Source organism: Diadema setosum, chromosome 3, assembly GCF_964275005.1.
Source record: "Diadema setosum chromosome 3, eeDiaSeto1, whole genome shotgun sequence".
NCBI classification, from domain to species: domain Eukaryota; kingdom Metazoa; phylum Echinodermata; class Echinoidea; order Diadematoida; family Diadematidae; genus Diadema; species Diadema setosum.
Window position 1 is genome coordinate 23022497 of NC_092687.1, and position 14618 is coordinate 23037114.

The window sequence follows — 14618 nt, forward strand, 5'->3', positions numbered from 1 at the left end:
TAAATCCTCAGAGATTACACAAATGAATAGAAACGTGGTATGACAATTCATTTCCGCTTTAATAGATACAATGAACGCATATGTATGACAAGTGATGATATTTTGATAATAGCGTAAAACACGTAAAACACGGGCGAATGGCCCTACTCCTCAAGGTAAACTTGAAACGTACACAACATTATGATAGCATTACGAGTACAGGGGAATTAAGAAATGATAATGCTATTTGGAAGGGCGTCCTCATGCGTCTGATACCGCTCAGAAAGGCACATTTTTACCACATCATGCTGTACTAAACTTGTTGAATCAACAATTTTTCTTCGTTCGAAATGACACTATTTCTGTCAATATAATAGAGAATCATCATCCCACCAATATATTTTTGTTTTCTCACAACACTACTGCACTTTATGCAATTTATACGTTTTTACAAAAAAAACAAAACAAAACATAAAATGACGCTTTCACCATAATTCCATAATTTCAATGTCATGTGTAAAACTGTTATTTGCTACATCACACTGATTGATTTATTTTTATAGCAATCTAATCATATCTTTTTTAACGTATAATATAGTAATTACGTAAAACTACGCAATGAAATAGACATGAAAGCAATTCTGATTTCGTCATGTATTGTTATAACATAATGTAACATAGCGTATATTACACACACACACACACACACACACACATATCTATCTATCTATATATATATATATATATATAAATTATATATATATATATATATATATATATATTTATATACGGTATAATGATACATATCAAGAACATGAAATAAACATATTATGTTTACTACAAATTTAAACACGTAACATAATGTAACATATTGTATTGAATAAACATCCTCATGTTCGCCAAGTGTCCTAGCTGTATATATTTTGTGCATGGTTTGCGACAATGAAGTAGTTGATTGAGATTCTCTCTCCTGCGTACAATCTTTCCATACTTGTCATTCTTATTTTTTTTTCCATTTTCCTCCGTTATCTGTTTCTCTTTGACACATTTCATTTGTCAAGAAAATCCAATTGCGGTTTCTTTAGTTTTTACTTGTATTCTATGACGGCATTCTCTCTTCAAGCAGTGAAGCAGTGAAGTGTTCAATACCAGTGACACGTTTTGAACTGAGACTCATATACATGTAAAGACCCCGCGATACATAAAATAGAATAATTCCTTCTCATTTCCTACTATTATTTGTACCTTGATTACAATTATGTATGATTCGTATTTCTAAATTGAAGGTGCAACAAAATAACTACAAGACAGTTTGAATAGAATTTCTGAGCGTAGAAACAAATGGGTTAAGAAATATGGTTATAGGGCCTATATACCTAGAGCTCTCACAAGTATCACTTTGATAGTCATTAAAATATTTTAAAATGACCACAAAAAAAAAAAAAAAACACCACTGTAAATCTAGGCTACGGTATCATTAGTTACTTGATTGTGTTCATTTCTTTCTACGTCAAATATTTTTCTTCTAATTGGCAAAGGATATGTTCCTCGCCTGTCTATTTCGTCTTGCTTATCACAATTTGGTATGGTGTCAGCAGACGCCCAGTGACTGTTTTCGGAATGGGTTTGCAGAGATTCACGCTCTCTTTGCCCGGTACCTTGGAGAAGGTGTAGTTCTGGAGGAACCAGGAGAAGATGAGGAAGAGGTCAGCCTTAGCAACCGCCTCCCCTAGACAGCTACGGCGACCCGCTCCGAAAGGCATGAAGCTGGGAGGGTGCTGACGAACAGTGCTTCCATCATCCAAAAAGTGCTCTGTAATCAAGGATAGAGTATTAGGATATAAACAGAAACAATTCGTTCGTCAGTTGGAGGATATTATGATAACATCATGGCATTAGTACTACCTCTATGGCTTAAGAGAAATTGGTCCTGTCTTTTGAATATCATATTTCTAAAGAAATATCAATAAATACATGTTAATTTTTGCGCGATATAGCCTTTATACTGAATTATAACCCAGCTCAGTAATTCCGGGTTGTATGCTACCAATAAATAGAATCTCCGGATCATACATTCCTTTCAAGTTGCAAAAATTCCTTATGAATTCGATTAGTTAAGACATTGTGCCAGCATCTTCTTTTAAACATTATAATTCCTTTTCATCAGAGTTTACATAATAAACGATAATTGAATAGGATTAAATTCAAACACTCTTCTAGCATCTATCGAGAGGATATGTACAAACCAATATTTTTGTTGCCGACAAGACAGTAATGGATGGTTCTGTTAAAGTAAACAAGAAACTTTGGAAAAGATATTCTAAATGTGCTTGAGGTGAGCATTGCTTTTATGAACAACCACATATGCTTTTGGACAAGTTAAGTCCATCTTTTTTTTTTCTAACAATAGACGTGCTTTGAAAGAGAGAATCCTTCGGGCAAACTCATCAAATATCTTGTTTCTTTCGGTGCATCTGTGAGAAATCAAAGCGGTGTATCAGCAAATGAATATTCTGATCATGAAAGATTGACAACCACTCTTTCTTTTACAACAATAACAGTTCTTTGCCGTTTTTGTTAGTACAGTATTCATTCTTTGGTAGCATTAAGAGGACAACTGGTATTTTCATTTTTCTAAATCTCACCAACGAAACCACTACCAGAACTCATTGGGCATTAAAAAGAACGACCCCCCAAAAAAATCGAATTATGTGTGTTTATTTGAACATATTTCTTTTTTAATCCATGGAAGTGAAAAGACATGCAAATTCCTCGTTTCACCTGGACATTTGTTTGAGCTTGGCAGATATACATATTCATTGTCAAGTCAATATTGGTTTGTTTATTTGTTTAATTGTTGTTGTGTTTGCGTCTTTTGTGTTTTTGAGGGAGGTTCTTTTCACCTGGCTTGAACGATTCTGGATCGCTCCATTCGTTGGGGTCAAAGTGCATTGAGTGGATGTTGATCATAACGGTTGTTCCTTTTGGTATGGAGTAGCCACCTGTAGGGGAAAATAACATTCTCATTACAATCATATATATGTGATTCAATATGAAGCGAAGCTACGTCCCCACCCCCCCCCCCCATAAAAAAAAAAAATCATACACATTATTGTATTCATAAAACTGTTGACATAAATTGATCTGTCATCTTCAGAATTTGTTACAACATGTAGGCCCACTACAATATAAACAAAACAAGAAATAAAATGAAAAGTGACAATGATTTTATACACAGGAATAACTGTTCAGCTCACCAGTAGTACAAGGTCACAGGTCGGATCTATCAATTCCCTCTTTCAGACTAACGAACCTTCAGAATAATGTGTATATCATTTTCTGAAAAGCGAACTGCTGAGGTAAACTATCGAGTAAACCTCTTATGTTGTATCAACGGTTACAGTTCACTCTTCCGAAAATGATACCTTATTCCAGAGGTTTGTAATTCCGAAAATGAAATAAGGTTTGCTGCTCCGAAGAATCGATGACCCCAAAACATAAAACAGTTTTATTATTTGCCGAAGGAGGGTTAGTACGCAACATCTTTTCATTTCCGAACGAACGAAATTTATTTCATTTTCGAATTATCGAACCTTCGGAAAAACGAAGTTTATTTCATTTCCGAATGAAAAAACCTTTGAAACACCAAGCCTTGTTTCATTTTCGGATTCGCGAACCATCCGATGAACGAACCCCATTTTATTTTCGCATTTACAGATATCTAGATATACGGAGTTTGTGTGTTTCAGGAAGGCGCAAACCTTCGGATTAACGAACCCTCAGAATAAGGAACAGTATCTGTAGCAAATCATACGTTGTCAACTTAACTGGAAAATATACTCAGAAACATTATATTCATGGTATTATGGTATTCCGTCGATGCGTTTGCATGACAACCCATACTTTGTAACTCGCTGGTCTTACGATGAGGTATACTAAATCTGAAGGTACTAAAACAGTGAGAGAAACTTACGGAGTGTAGTATCACGTGTGGTAGAATGAGGTACGGCAGTTGGCACAATAGAGCTGTACCGCATCACTTCGTACAGTGTGGCCTCGGTGTACGGCAGCGTCCCGCGGTCCTCTATGGTTGGCACACGATCACGGCCGACCACGGAGTCGATCTCTGACTGGACTTTCTTCTGTACCTCAGGTGTCTCGGCAAGGCAGGCAAAAGCCCAATACAGTGTGTCGATAGTGGTCTGAGTACCAGCTGGATTTGAGCGAATAGATACGGGAGTGGTGTATCAAAAATGGCAACAGAAATGTTCAGAATACATCAACTTACTTGAGACGCATTTCAGGTTTCTGTCAAGTATCCGGGTCAAATGCAGTATCACCACACTTACGGTAAGAATTATCTCACCCAAAGTGTATAGTTGCCACATGAGAGGAACAAACATTTATCCTGTCTTTCGTTTCATGATATTTATGCTGAGTGATACTCTATCCAGTTTTTCAGCGTATTCATCCAGATCCAGATCCAGATCCTTAATTACTGTTGACCGTGCACCTCAAAACGAACATAAAGTCGCACACACTGATTTTGCGTGAGGACTGAAATAAGTGAAATGGGTCAACCCAGCCGAACTTGACTTTTTTATATTTTCTGAAAGAGCGGGTCTTCTTTTACATTATGCTAAAAATTTAGTATCATAAAACGGGCAGGAAAGTGTGTTTTTTTAGCAGTTTATCTCGAACATTTTTGGTAGAATAGTGTGATTAAGTGTGTCCTTAGAATCCCTTTTTCATTTCTGAAAAACCTTATCCACACTCTTCACTTTCAACTCTAATAACTTTTGAAAAAATAGTGCTACTGCTTTGAAAGTTGGCATTAATTATGGACAGAATGTGTTAATGAGACATGCTTAATTTCAATTTAATCTGATAATCCCTTCATTGTTGTTACTCTGGTGGTTTACTTCCTGTTTTTTTGTCCCATTCATCGCACAGCCAGCACGGTTTGGTAAAGATTAAGCGCTTGAATAGACACTGTACTTCAGAGCCTCTTTTCTCAGTTCACACTTTTCCTGAGTTTGTGCTTTCTTTCCAATATTTAGATAGGTTAGGAGAGTCCATTTGATTTGAGTTATACATCATTTTAAAGCTTAAAGTCTGCTCTTTCAGAATATGGTCTTACCTAAAAAATCATGTCTGGCGACTTTTTGTTTGTTTTGAGGTGCAGGGTCACATATAGACAGTAACTAAGGTAAGCCCACAATAACCTGTGTATCTTACACCATAATCATTTTATCTGCCGTATGTCATGTATGTTCATGTTCGATTGTAGGCCCAATCGGTCTTTCGTTTCATGATATTTTTTTCATTTCACATCATTTTCTTTCATTTCCAACAAGGCAAAACATTTATAGTAACACAAAGTCAGTACAATATCGTAACAAAGGACCAACTGTGAACTGGCAATGAAATATCATATCTTTGGTGTATTGACGATGACGATATAGTGTTTTAATGTTGAAATCAAACATTTTGTATTGTTACTGTAAACCCATTATACCCTTGTTTTTTTAACAATATCATGTTTACCAATGGGCCAGTAAGTTCATGTTTTCGGTACTGATGTTGATCGCTAAAGTGCTAAGATGAATTTAGGTACGAAAAGACAGTCAAAGAGAACAGGTTCATCCCATAGTAAACGGCTATCATAAACGTTCTCATGCACGCACACTAAAAGAAAAAAAAATACGAATCGGGCGGAAGAGGGTGAAGAGGGTGCATGATGGAGAGTTTAAAAGAAAAATCACTTTGAAAGTTGGACAAGTTAACAAACATTTCTTACACTTTTGTCTACTTCATACCAAAAAATACATCGAGAATTGTCATCAAGATGTGAGCATCAGAAAGCTTGTCCACATTTTCACCTTCCCTTTTAGCGTCCTCTTGAGTCTTCAGCATCATGCTGTAGAAATCATTGATATTTTCTGAAAGGAAATGAAAGAGAAAGAGAGACTGACACGAATGTCCATTAAAATAATGTGTTTGATAATTGCAAGAGAGATGCTACTGCTTAAAAATACGTGATAACACACATGCACACAACAAATCAATCACCTGTTTTGAAGCTCCGAGAAAGGCTTGGCTTAGAGCAGAAAAGCTCGAGTTGCTCACGTCAAACACAGGGACATTTCATGAGGCGTTTGATCGGATTTTTTTTTTTTTTTTGGGGGGGGGGGGCAAATTGTTATAAATCAGTGAAACCCTTGCCTTTGATTGATTACGGGAGCGACAAAAACGCTTCCCCCGATCTTCGTGGACCTTTCGATATTAAATGCTGGAGAGAGAAGGGGAAGGTACCTGCAGGAATGGCCGCATGAGGCTGTGACAGGTATGAAACATTTCATTTCCTACATGGCGAGGCAGAGTTAATAGGTAATTAGGTAATACTAATGGCATCCATCGATTTGATAGACACAGACTATGTGAGCCTTGTATACCTTCCTGACAAAACTAGTACGGGCTTTCTCCAAGTTTCACAGTCGTGACTTTGAATCGCACTTTCTTCTTCTGTCAACCTACCAATACACAGTGACAGGAAGAATGAGAATCCCTGTCGGAAAGAACACAGTCTTCCACAGTGTGTTCACAGTGTGTCCACATTATGGACTATGTGAAACTCTCGAAGATGATTTCATACTGTAATGCATTTTATTTTTTTTTTCACAGAATGTTCTCATTGTAATGTTCTATCTGTGAAAGATGATTCACAGTGAGTTCACACTTCGAATCATGATTCACAATGAGCTCACTATATGTTGAAACACTCAAATTTAACAATGTGAGGAGATTTCACACTGTGTTCACTGTGTGTTCACAAAGTTTTCACACTGTCAATGACTGTGTTACACTATGTGTTTTCCAGCAGGGATAAGATACCTGGATCGTATTTCTTTTCCCGGTGCTCGGCCACCTCGGCTCTGATCATATCCTTGAAGGCATCCGACACTCTCTTGATGAGACGTGGACCTGAGGTAGGTAGAATTCTCGCCCACTTGAAGAAGTCTGCAGCGAGACCTAGCCCAAAAGTCGCGTTCGCTTCGTCGTTCAGATCCATCCACGTTTTAACTTTTGGGTCGTGCAACCCATAGCTACCACGAAATTCAGTTAACATAGTTGAAATTGTGATAAATACTCTCAATTACAGCAACGAATTAAATTCTTTAAACTATGACAAGTGTATGATGAAGTTATGCCGTTAAAGAGTGAAAAATGTACCTCTGACTTTATTCTTAACAGATACGTTGCTCCTGCTATGATCCGTAGTCTATTTGCAAGTATGCAGGTTCATTGTAGCCTAGAGTTTAAGGAGACAAATTACGTTTGTCTGCTTGTTTTTTTTAATGTTTATCCATGTCATGTGCAAAGGAAATACGATCCTTAATTTTCTTTTGCTCATAGTTGGTGGGAATGATGAGGAAAATGTTATCTGAAATATAAGACAAAACTTTCAATAGAATTGATTTGACACTATACTGTGACTCTATAAATGACCTTTTTTTATAGAAAAAAGTCTAACTGAAAAAAGTACAACTCCGTCGACAAAACTATTATTTTACTTCGAGATACCTCTTCCCAAAGCACATCTGTGTGAGGACATTGTACATCAGGAGGGTTAAGAGAAGTCTTGGGTCGATCGGTTTTCCCTCATTCTCAGCTAACTCCTTCTCCAGTTTTGGGTAGACACTGGTTATTAGTTTTTGCAAAGGCTTGCCCGTTGCAAAGTGCCTGGAAATGAAGAAAGATGTAACGATTCAGTCAGTAAGATTAGGTTCATCTTAAACATTAAATGAATAATGAAAACAAAATAAAATATCACCGATTTTAACTTACAAGGGAAATCAGCGTCTATTCCCTGATAAACCAGGACGCTGGAGCGAAAATCGTCAAGGAATGTGGCCATTGAAGTGCACACGAGAAGACCCTATCTGATATTTTATGGATATGTGAAGCTAAAGGAATTAACTAGGGCGCCGCCGCCGGAAGACAATTAAAAGCGACCATGTATTTTTATTGATACACCTCCATACCGAATTTGGATAAAATCCATCCAGATGTGACGCGCGGTGGCCTGATGCCTGAAACGTTTATAGTATATCCTCTGTATATACGTTTTGCTGTTTAATGTACATAATGTTCATCAATATTATTCAGAGCTCCATGGAAGACCACTATTTATTGGTGTATGGGCCACCCTGACAAAAGATTGGAAATAAATAAATAAAATAAATAGAAAGAATCATGTCACACACAGCTCGTGGCAGCTCATTGTTCAATTATTGTTGGACTACAAAATGGGACAGAACGTGGTTCCTATGATGTCAGAAGCTGATAGGCTACATACCTGAGGGCTGTATGGCCAAGCTTTCGGTGGAGTTTCCACGTGTCGGTGTAAGTACTTGAAGCAATATTCTTAAACCCGTCGGTAAACAACTCGGCTGCGGGTCACAAAACAGAATAGTTTAGAATATGATACATTCTAGTATGGATCAAATCATAGAGAGACATGATTTTCTGACGACACAAGAAATGATGTTTATTCTACGAATATGTATATAACGTTTAAACTGGAAGCACATCGTAGGACAAACAAACACACACACACACACACACACACACACACACAAGTGTATATATATATATATATATATATATATATATATGTATATATGTGTGTGTGTGTGTGTGGTATATATTTAGAAGTATTGGAACAAGTTCACTCGGTTGACAGCAGGTTCATCCGTATTTATTGCTACTCGGAGTTTCATGCCACCTCCATGAGGCGCAATCATCAGGCACTCTTCATAGAAGGATAGAATCACCAAGTGTATATATATATATATATATATATATATATATAAGAAGAGTTTGTTCGCAAAAACCGATAAGTCCATATTTGCCAAGTGAATCGAGATATTTGCGATTAAAGGTCAAGAAAATTAAAGAGAATAATAAGAAATTTTTTGCTTCTTTTGACCATAACTACAAAAATGTACCTTTATCATATGTAGTGACCAATATATCATTTAAAAGGTATTATTTTGTACTTTATGACAGAAACCGTACTTCAAAATCTTCAAAAATGGACTTATCGGTTTTTGCGAACAAACTCTTCATGTGTACAATTCTACATATATATATATATATATATATATGTGTGTGTGTGTGTGTATTTGTATATATATATATATATATATATATATATATATATATATATCCACAATTATATAAACATACAAAGCATATTAGCGTTACCACCAAGACGGTGACAATGATACAGACGTAATATCGTTATTTTCCAGATAAAGATATTTTCCTCACCAGACAACAGAATATATCATAGATTTGAGTTGGTTCAAGTTGAGGGTCCTTTTCTCGACTCACCTGAGTAAAAGTCTGGGCGTCCAGCGAACTCCACACTTTGCTTCACTACAGCCTCCTTGATTACGTCTTTTCGATTTAAGACCACCACCCATCGCTGCCCAAATTTCAGCCCGAAGATGTCGCCGTACTTCTTCGCCAGGTTGCCGAACACCACTTCAGGACTATCGTTCATATCTAAATTCGCGAGTCGTGCGTGGGGAAAAAAAGAGAGAGAGAGAAAATAATGAATTAGGTTCTATACAGTATACACCACGAGTTAACGTAACACTCTGCATATCATTAAGGCATAATAGCGTGTGTATGTGCGTGTGTGTGTGTGTGTGTGTGCAGAGGGTCACGTGATTTTACAATCTTCGCACACTGAGAAGGTGGAAAGTATATTATGTACTCTCCATTTTTAAAGCGAACCAGTCCCTGAGTCCCTTAACTTCTTTATCAAATGTTTAAAACAAAGATTAGCTAGATTTGCTTGATTTTATTTGTGTCTTTCTTTTTAATACATAGATTAGATACAAACTCAATTGAACAAGCTAAGTACATTATACATTTCATACAAGATACTATTAGTAATCCCTAATATTAAGAATAAGCCATTTAAACTTGTTAAATATCTAATCAAGAGTGGTTCATGGGGTTAAAGGGCAAGTTTACCTTCACAGACATGTGGGTTGAGTGAATGCTGCAATATTAGTAGAACACATCAGTGAGAGTTTGAGGAAAATCAGACAATCTGTTCAAAAGTTATGAATTTTGAAGTTTCTGCTCAGTTACGGATGGATGAAAAGACTAAGTAAGCTTGTGATGTCACAAGAGTACAACGATATAAAGAAAGAATAAAGAAAATTCAACGTATTTCCTTTGTCTCGCGTAGCAAAAGAACACTCGACTTCTCTCTTTCAGAAGGCAGGGGAAATGATATTAATGATGAGAATAATAGCAAGTCGAAGAAATGTGCACTCTATTCAAAAAGTAAAGTTTTGTAAAATTATCTTTTTATTTTCCTTATATAGCTGTACGCATGTGACATCATACACTGTAGTATAGTCTTCTGATCGAGCAGTGACTGCGCATAGACACATTGTAGATACTTAAAATATTCATAACTTGTGAACGGATTGTCCGATTTTCCTCAAACTTTCACTAATGTGTTCTACTAATATTGCTGCATTCTCTCAATTCTAATGTATATGAAGGTGGGCTTGTCCTTTAAATCCCTTTACAAATTTTACCTTGGTATAACAACAAGGTTGTCTCTGTGTGATGGGGGTCAGAGACCATCAGTGATGGGTAAGATAATGATAACATTATTATATGACAACTCGAAAAGAAGACAATATGTCCAGTGCTTTCTTACACCTGATGAATTCCTATCTCTTACATCATGATATTTTTCAGTTTGAATCGCTGAATCTCATCTTCTTGAAGTAACACTTTTTGAAGCATGTATCTCGAAAAATTTCTATATGGCATGATGGTTCGTGACGTTGGGTATTGTTGAAATATAGAGGTATGGTTTCTTGTAAACGTTGATATGAAATTCTACTCAAGCACCAACGATGACGATTGGAAACCAAAAATTGCTCACCAAAGATGCTGCCTACGAACGGCAGACCCCGCGGCCCGGGAGGGAATCCGGTCGGCCGCATGACGCTCCAGATCGCCATCGAAGTCAGGATGACTACAAGAGCGGCAGTGATGGTCAACGCATTGACCTGTCCGAAACTGGACTCCGAGATCACTCCGAATATGTCGATCATGGTTGAGTGAATAACTGCTGAAACATCGAACGCACTGTTTGGATCTATGAAAGGTGCTATATCGTGTAAGTTCAAGTGAGACGTGAGTTCACTTGAAGTGCAAATTGGTACCTCTGCAATAAGCACAGTTTCATGAAGTACAACAAATGAAGACGTGGAGAATGTAGTATGCGTTTATCTGGTGTGTATCCACAAGACGAACTTGTAGCCTGTGGAATTTGCGCAGGACTTCCTATGCCATATATACTTCCTTAATAATTAAAACGATCTTACGTAACGATCATGGCCTGCCCTATGTCATAGCAAATACACGTATAATAAATCAAGCCTGCTATACCATGGTGTGGCAACATGGTTGTATATAAATAGGTCAAAATGGCAGTACCCCCTGTTGTTCAAACATTGTGACATAGTGATTACATTGGTTATGAACCCATCAAAGAAGTTTGCTGCATTTCCCTCCATGGCTTTTTAATTTTGAAAAATGGGTGATACATTTTTTTTTTTGTAACATGCAGAGACTACAAATAATCCAAATCAACTTTTAACCCTATTAAGAGGAATAACCATTCCTAGCAACCCCAAACATGATCTTCCTCCTGAACACCACCACAACCTCAAGTCGATCAGCGTTCACACTGAAATAATTAAATACTTAATTGGATCCAGTCTTGTGGATCTTTAATGTTACATATGAACTGTGAACAATAGCTTTGGGATGAGAGAAAGAAAGTGTCGTTTTTGGTTTGCTGATAATTTGAAAACAACCTAGGCACCAAGAGAGATCATGTTATCGTTAGACCATCATTGTTTGCCACACTTCTTTACATTATACCAAGGAGGTATCTCTCATACCTCCTTGATTATACTGCTTCTTTCACAGTACCATTCTAGTCAGATTCTCTATTGCGTAACCAGACGTAACGCTGACTTCATAGTCTGAGGCGATAAAGTTAACCTTTTTTTTTTTAGGTCAATTCACATGCGCTTGACAGTCCCTAGTCAAGGGTGAGACCATGAACGTACGATAGCTCCTTGGTGAGACGACCTTCTGTGCTACAGAAATTTCGGTTCATTCATTAGAATGATGGCGCTATTCTTTAAGTGTGGTACTCGCACATTGGTCAACAGATCCAAACATCATGCGAAGTATTGATGACTTGCAACCAAATGATGTTGTAATGATATGGCAAACAATACGTCCATGAAAATCTCGACAGTCCCTTTCCTGAGGCTCACTTTTTCTCCTCTTACTCTTCCACTCCCCTCTCTCCCGCTATACCTCTCTCTGTGACCCTCTTTGCATTTTATTATTTTCTACAGTCTCTCCGGTTCTTTACACATATATCAAGAAAGCCGTAACGTATAGCATTTTATCAAAATCGCGCAGCAAATCATTCTATAAGAATTGCCATAGTTTTTTAACACTAATGTTGCAAATTTGTAGCTGAATTCTTGGTCAATTTTTTTTTTTGTCATAATGTTGCAAACAATTACGAAAGTTGTAAGGCGACATAGTATCACAGGCCAGTAAGGGGGTGCGTGGGTGCGTCGAGTGATCTTAAAGATTCATCTTTTCAATAAATAATAATGATAGTACACGCGACCTTGCTGACGTTCTTACCCCATCTCCGCACACACGTTTTAATGTATAATATTGAACAATCAGTACGTTGTGTCTCGCCCAAGCTCATACATCCTGTATAGGTGGTGATCGGGGATGGGAGAATCCCTTTGGAATTTTCCTGGGATCTCTATGGGGGACCGCTCCCTTGATTTTAAAGCTGAGTATTTTCAATTCATTCTTCTAGCATTTTGATTATGTTTGTATCAGCAAACCTACTCAAAACTTCAAAGAAAAACTTGAATGAAAATTTCTAAATAACATTCCGCCAGAAGTCTTTTAGATGGATGATTGTTAATATTGAAAATGTATAAAGCTCCCTCATACGATAGGTGTGAGAAGAGGGACACACCCTCCCTCTTCTGTCTCACCTGCTCCGATAGGTTAAAGCTTAATAGGGACGCAGTGAAGACGCACGTGCGGATCAAGAGATGCCAGATTCCATGATTACACCCCAGTTTGCTTGCTTACTTAAACTTAAAAGGAATTGTAAACATTCCGCCAAAGCGTAAACCAGATCGCTGACACACTCTAAAATAATATGCAAAGCTCTCTCGCGTTGGAATACAAAGTGACCACCATATTGTTAAATTTGAATTCTATGAAAACAAAAGCTCATTTTCTCCTCCGGTCCACCTCCATTTTAAGATGCATACGCGGATCAAGAGGTGAAAAATAATGTTATAATAAACGTCTACAGAGTGTATATACTTTCAAGTTTGTAATGCATATCTAGGTATGACGGGCCCAGTCTTAATTTTTTGTCTTTTTTTTTTTTTGAAAATGCGTGAACAAATTTTCCACAAACTAGGCGGGTATTAATTATTGTCGCTGTACAAGACTATTTGAAAGGACAGCATGCCAACGAGGCCCCGGTCGAATCACCTCCAAGTTTTCTATTAATAGTCTGAATGAATGCGTAAAAGGGAAACTTGCGATGCTCAGGTGAGCACTAGATCCACTGAGATGATCATTGTAGGCAGTTTTTTTTTTCTCTCCAGGCCGTATCTGCAGGATTTGTATGTTTATTTCTAGACTGACAATGATCAGGTGAGGAGCAATAAACGGGCTTATTATATACATTTTCTATTTACTTTCAGCCACAATGTGCAAATAATTTGGTTATTTTCTTTTATATTGCACGGAGTTTTACAGCACCGATTCGTAATATCATCTTCCATACTTCTGAATTAGCGCCAACTGATAATCACTAATATGTAACACATGCAAACACGCAGACACCCATACACACATGAACACACACAAACACATACGTATACACATATGTATATGAATGCATACATAAGTTAATCCTAATCTTATTATGACGAGACATCACGTGACAATGCGTGTCGAGAAATGTCTCGCCCAGTTTGACACAATGTTCGATGTGGACTTTGATCCACTTTTTTTTTTTTTTTTTTTTTTTTTGTCAACACCGCTCGGCATAGCCCGACCAGAGCCCGTGAAGCTGCAGGCTGGCTGATAAAGAATGAATTGGTACACAAAGTCACAATTGCGATATCTGTTGCGAGCATTACTCATATTTCCATTACAGGATGGCGGTGTAACAACAGTTCTACACTCACACCACAGAGCTGTTTCTTCATCGTGAAAAAATTATTAAAATCGAAAGAAATTCGCACCCAACAACTGCCCGAGAGCGTTGAAGAGCTCTCTCTCAAATTGTGTCAGGTCAGTCCGATTATGATAGAATATTATTCTATGATACTTGACTAAAGCGGCTTGCAAACCGTTGGCCTTACGTTATAATTTATTGTCTTTCTTAGCTGACACATAATTTGTATCCTTTACTCCCTGATTTTGGCTAATCGTAAATGATAATTATTCATTCATAC

The 14618-nt window shown here is 37.3% G+C and overlaps 1 protein-coding gene across 1 annotated transcript; it reads right to left on the minus strand.

Annotated features, from left to right (window-relative positions):
* Positions 1-1535: 1535 nt before the first annotated feature.
* LOC140226287 (cytochrome P450 2F3-like) lies at positions 1536-11135 on the minus strand. Its single transcript, XM_072306785.1, has 9 exons — positions 10964-11135; positions 9379-9552; positions 8339-8432; positions 7564-7722; positions 6874-7085; positions 5799-5921; positions 3953-4192; positions 2883-2981; positions 1536-1792 (listed from the first exon to the last, which is right to left on the minus strand). The coding sequence occupies exons 1-9, from the start codon at positions 11133-11135 to the stop codon at positions 1536-1538; spliced, it is 1530 nt and encodes a 509-aa protein (XP_072162886.1).
* Between the last annotated feature and the right edge of the window lie 3483 nt (positions 11136-14618).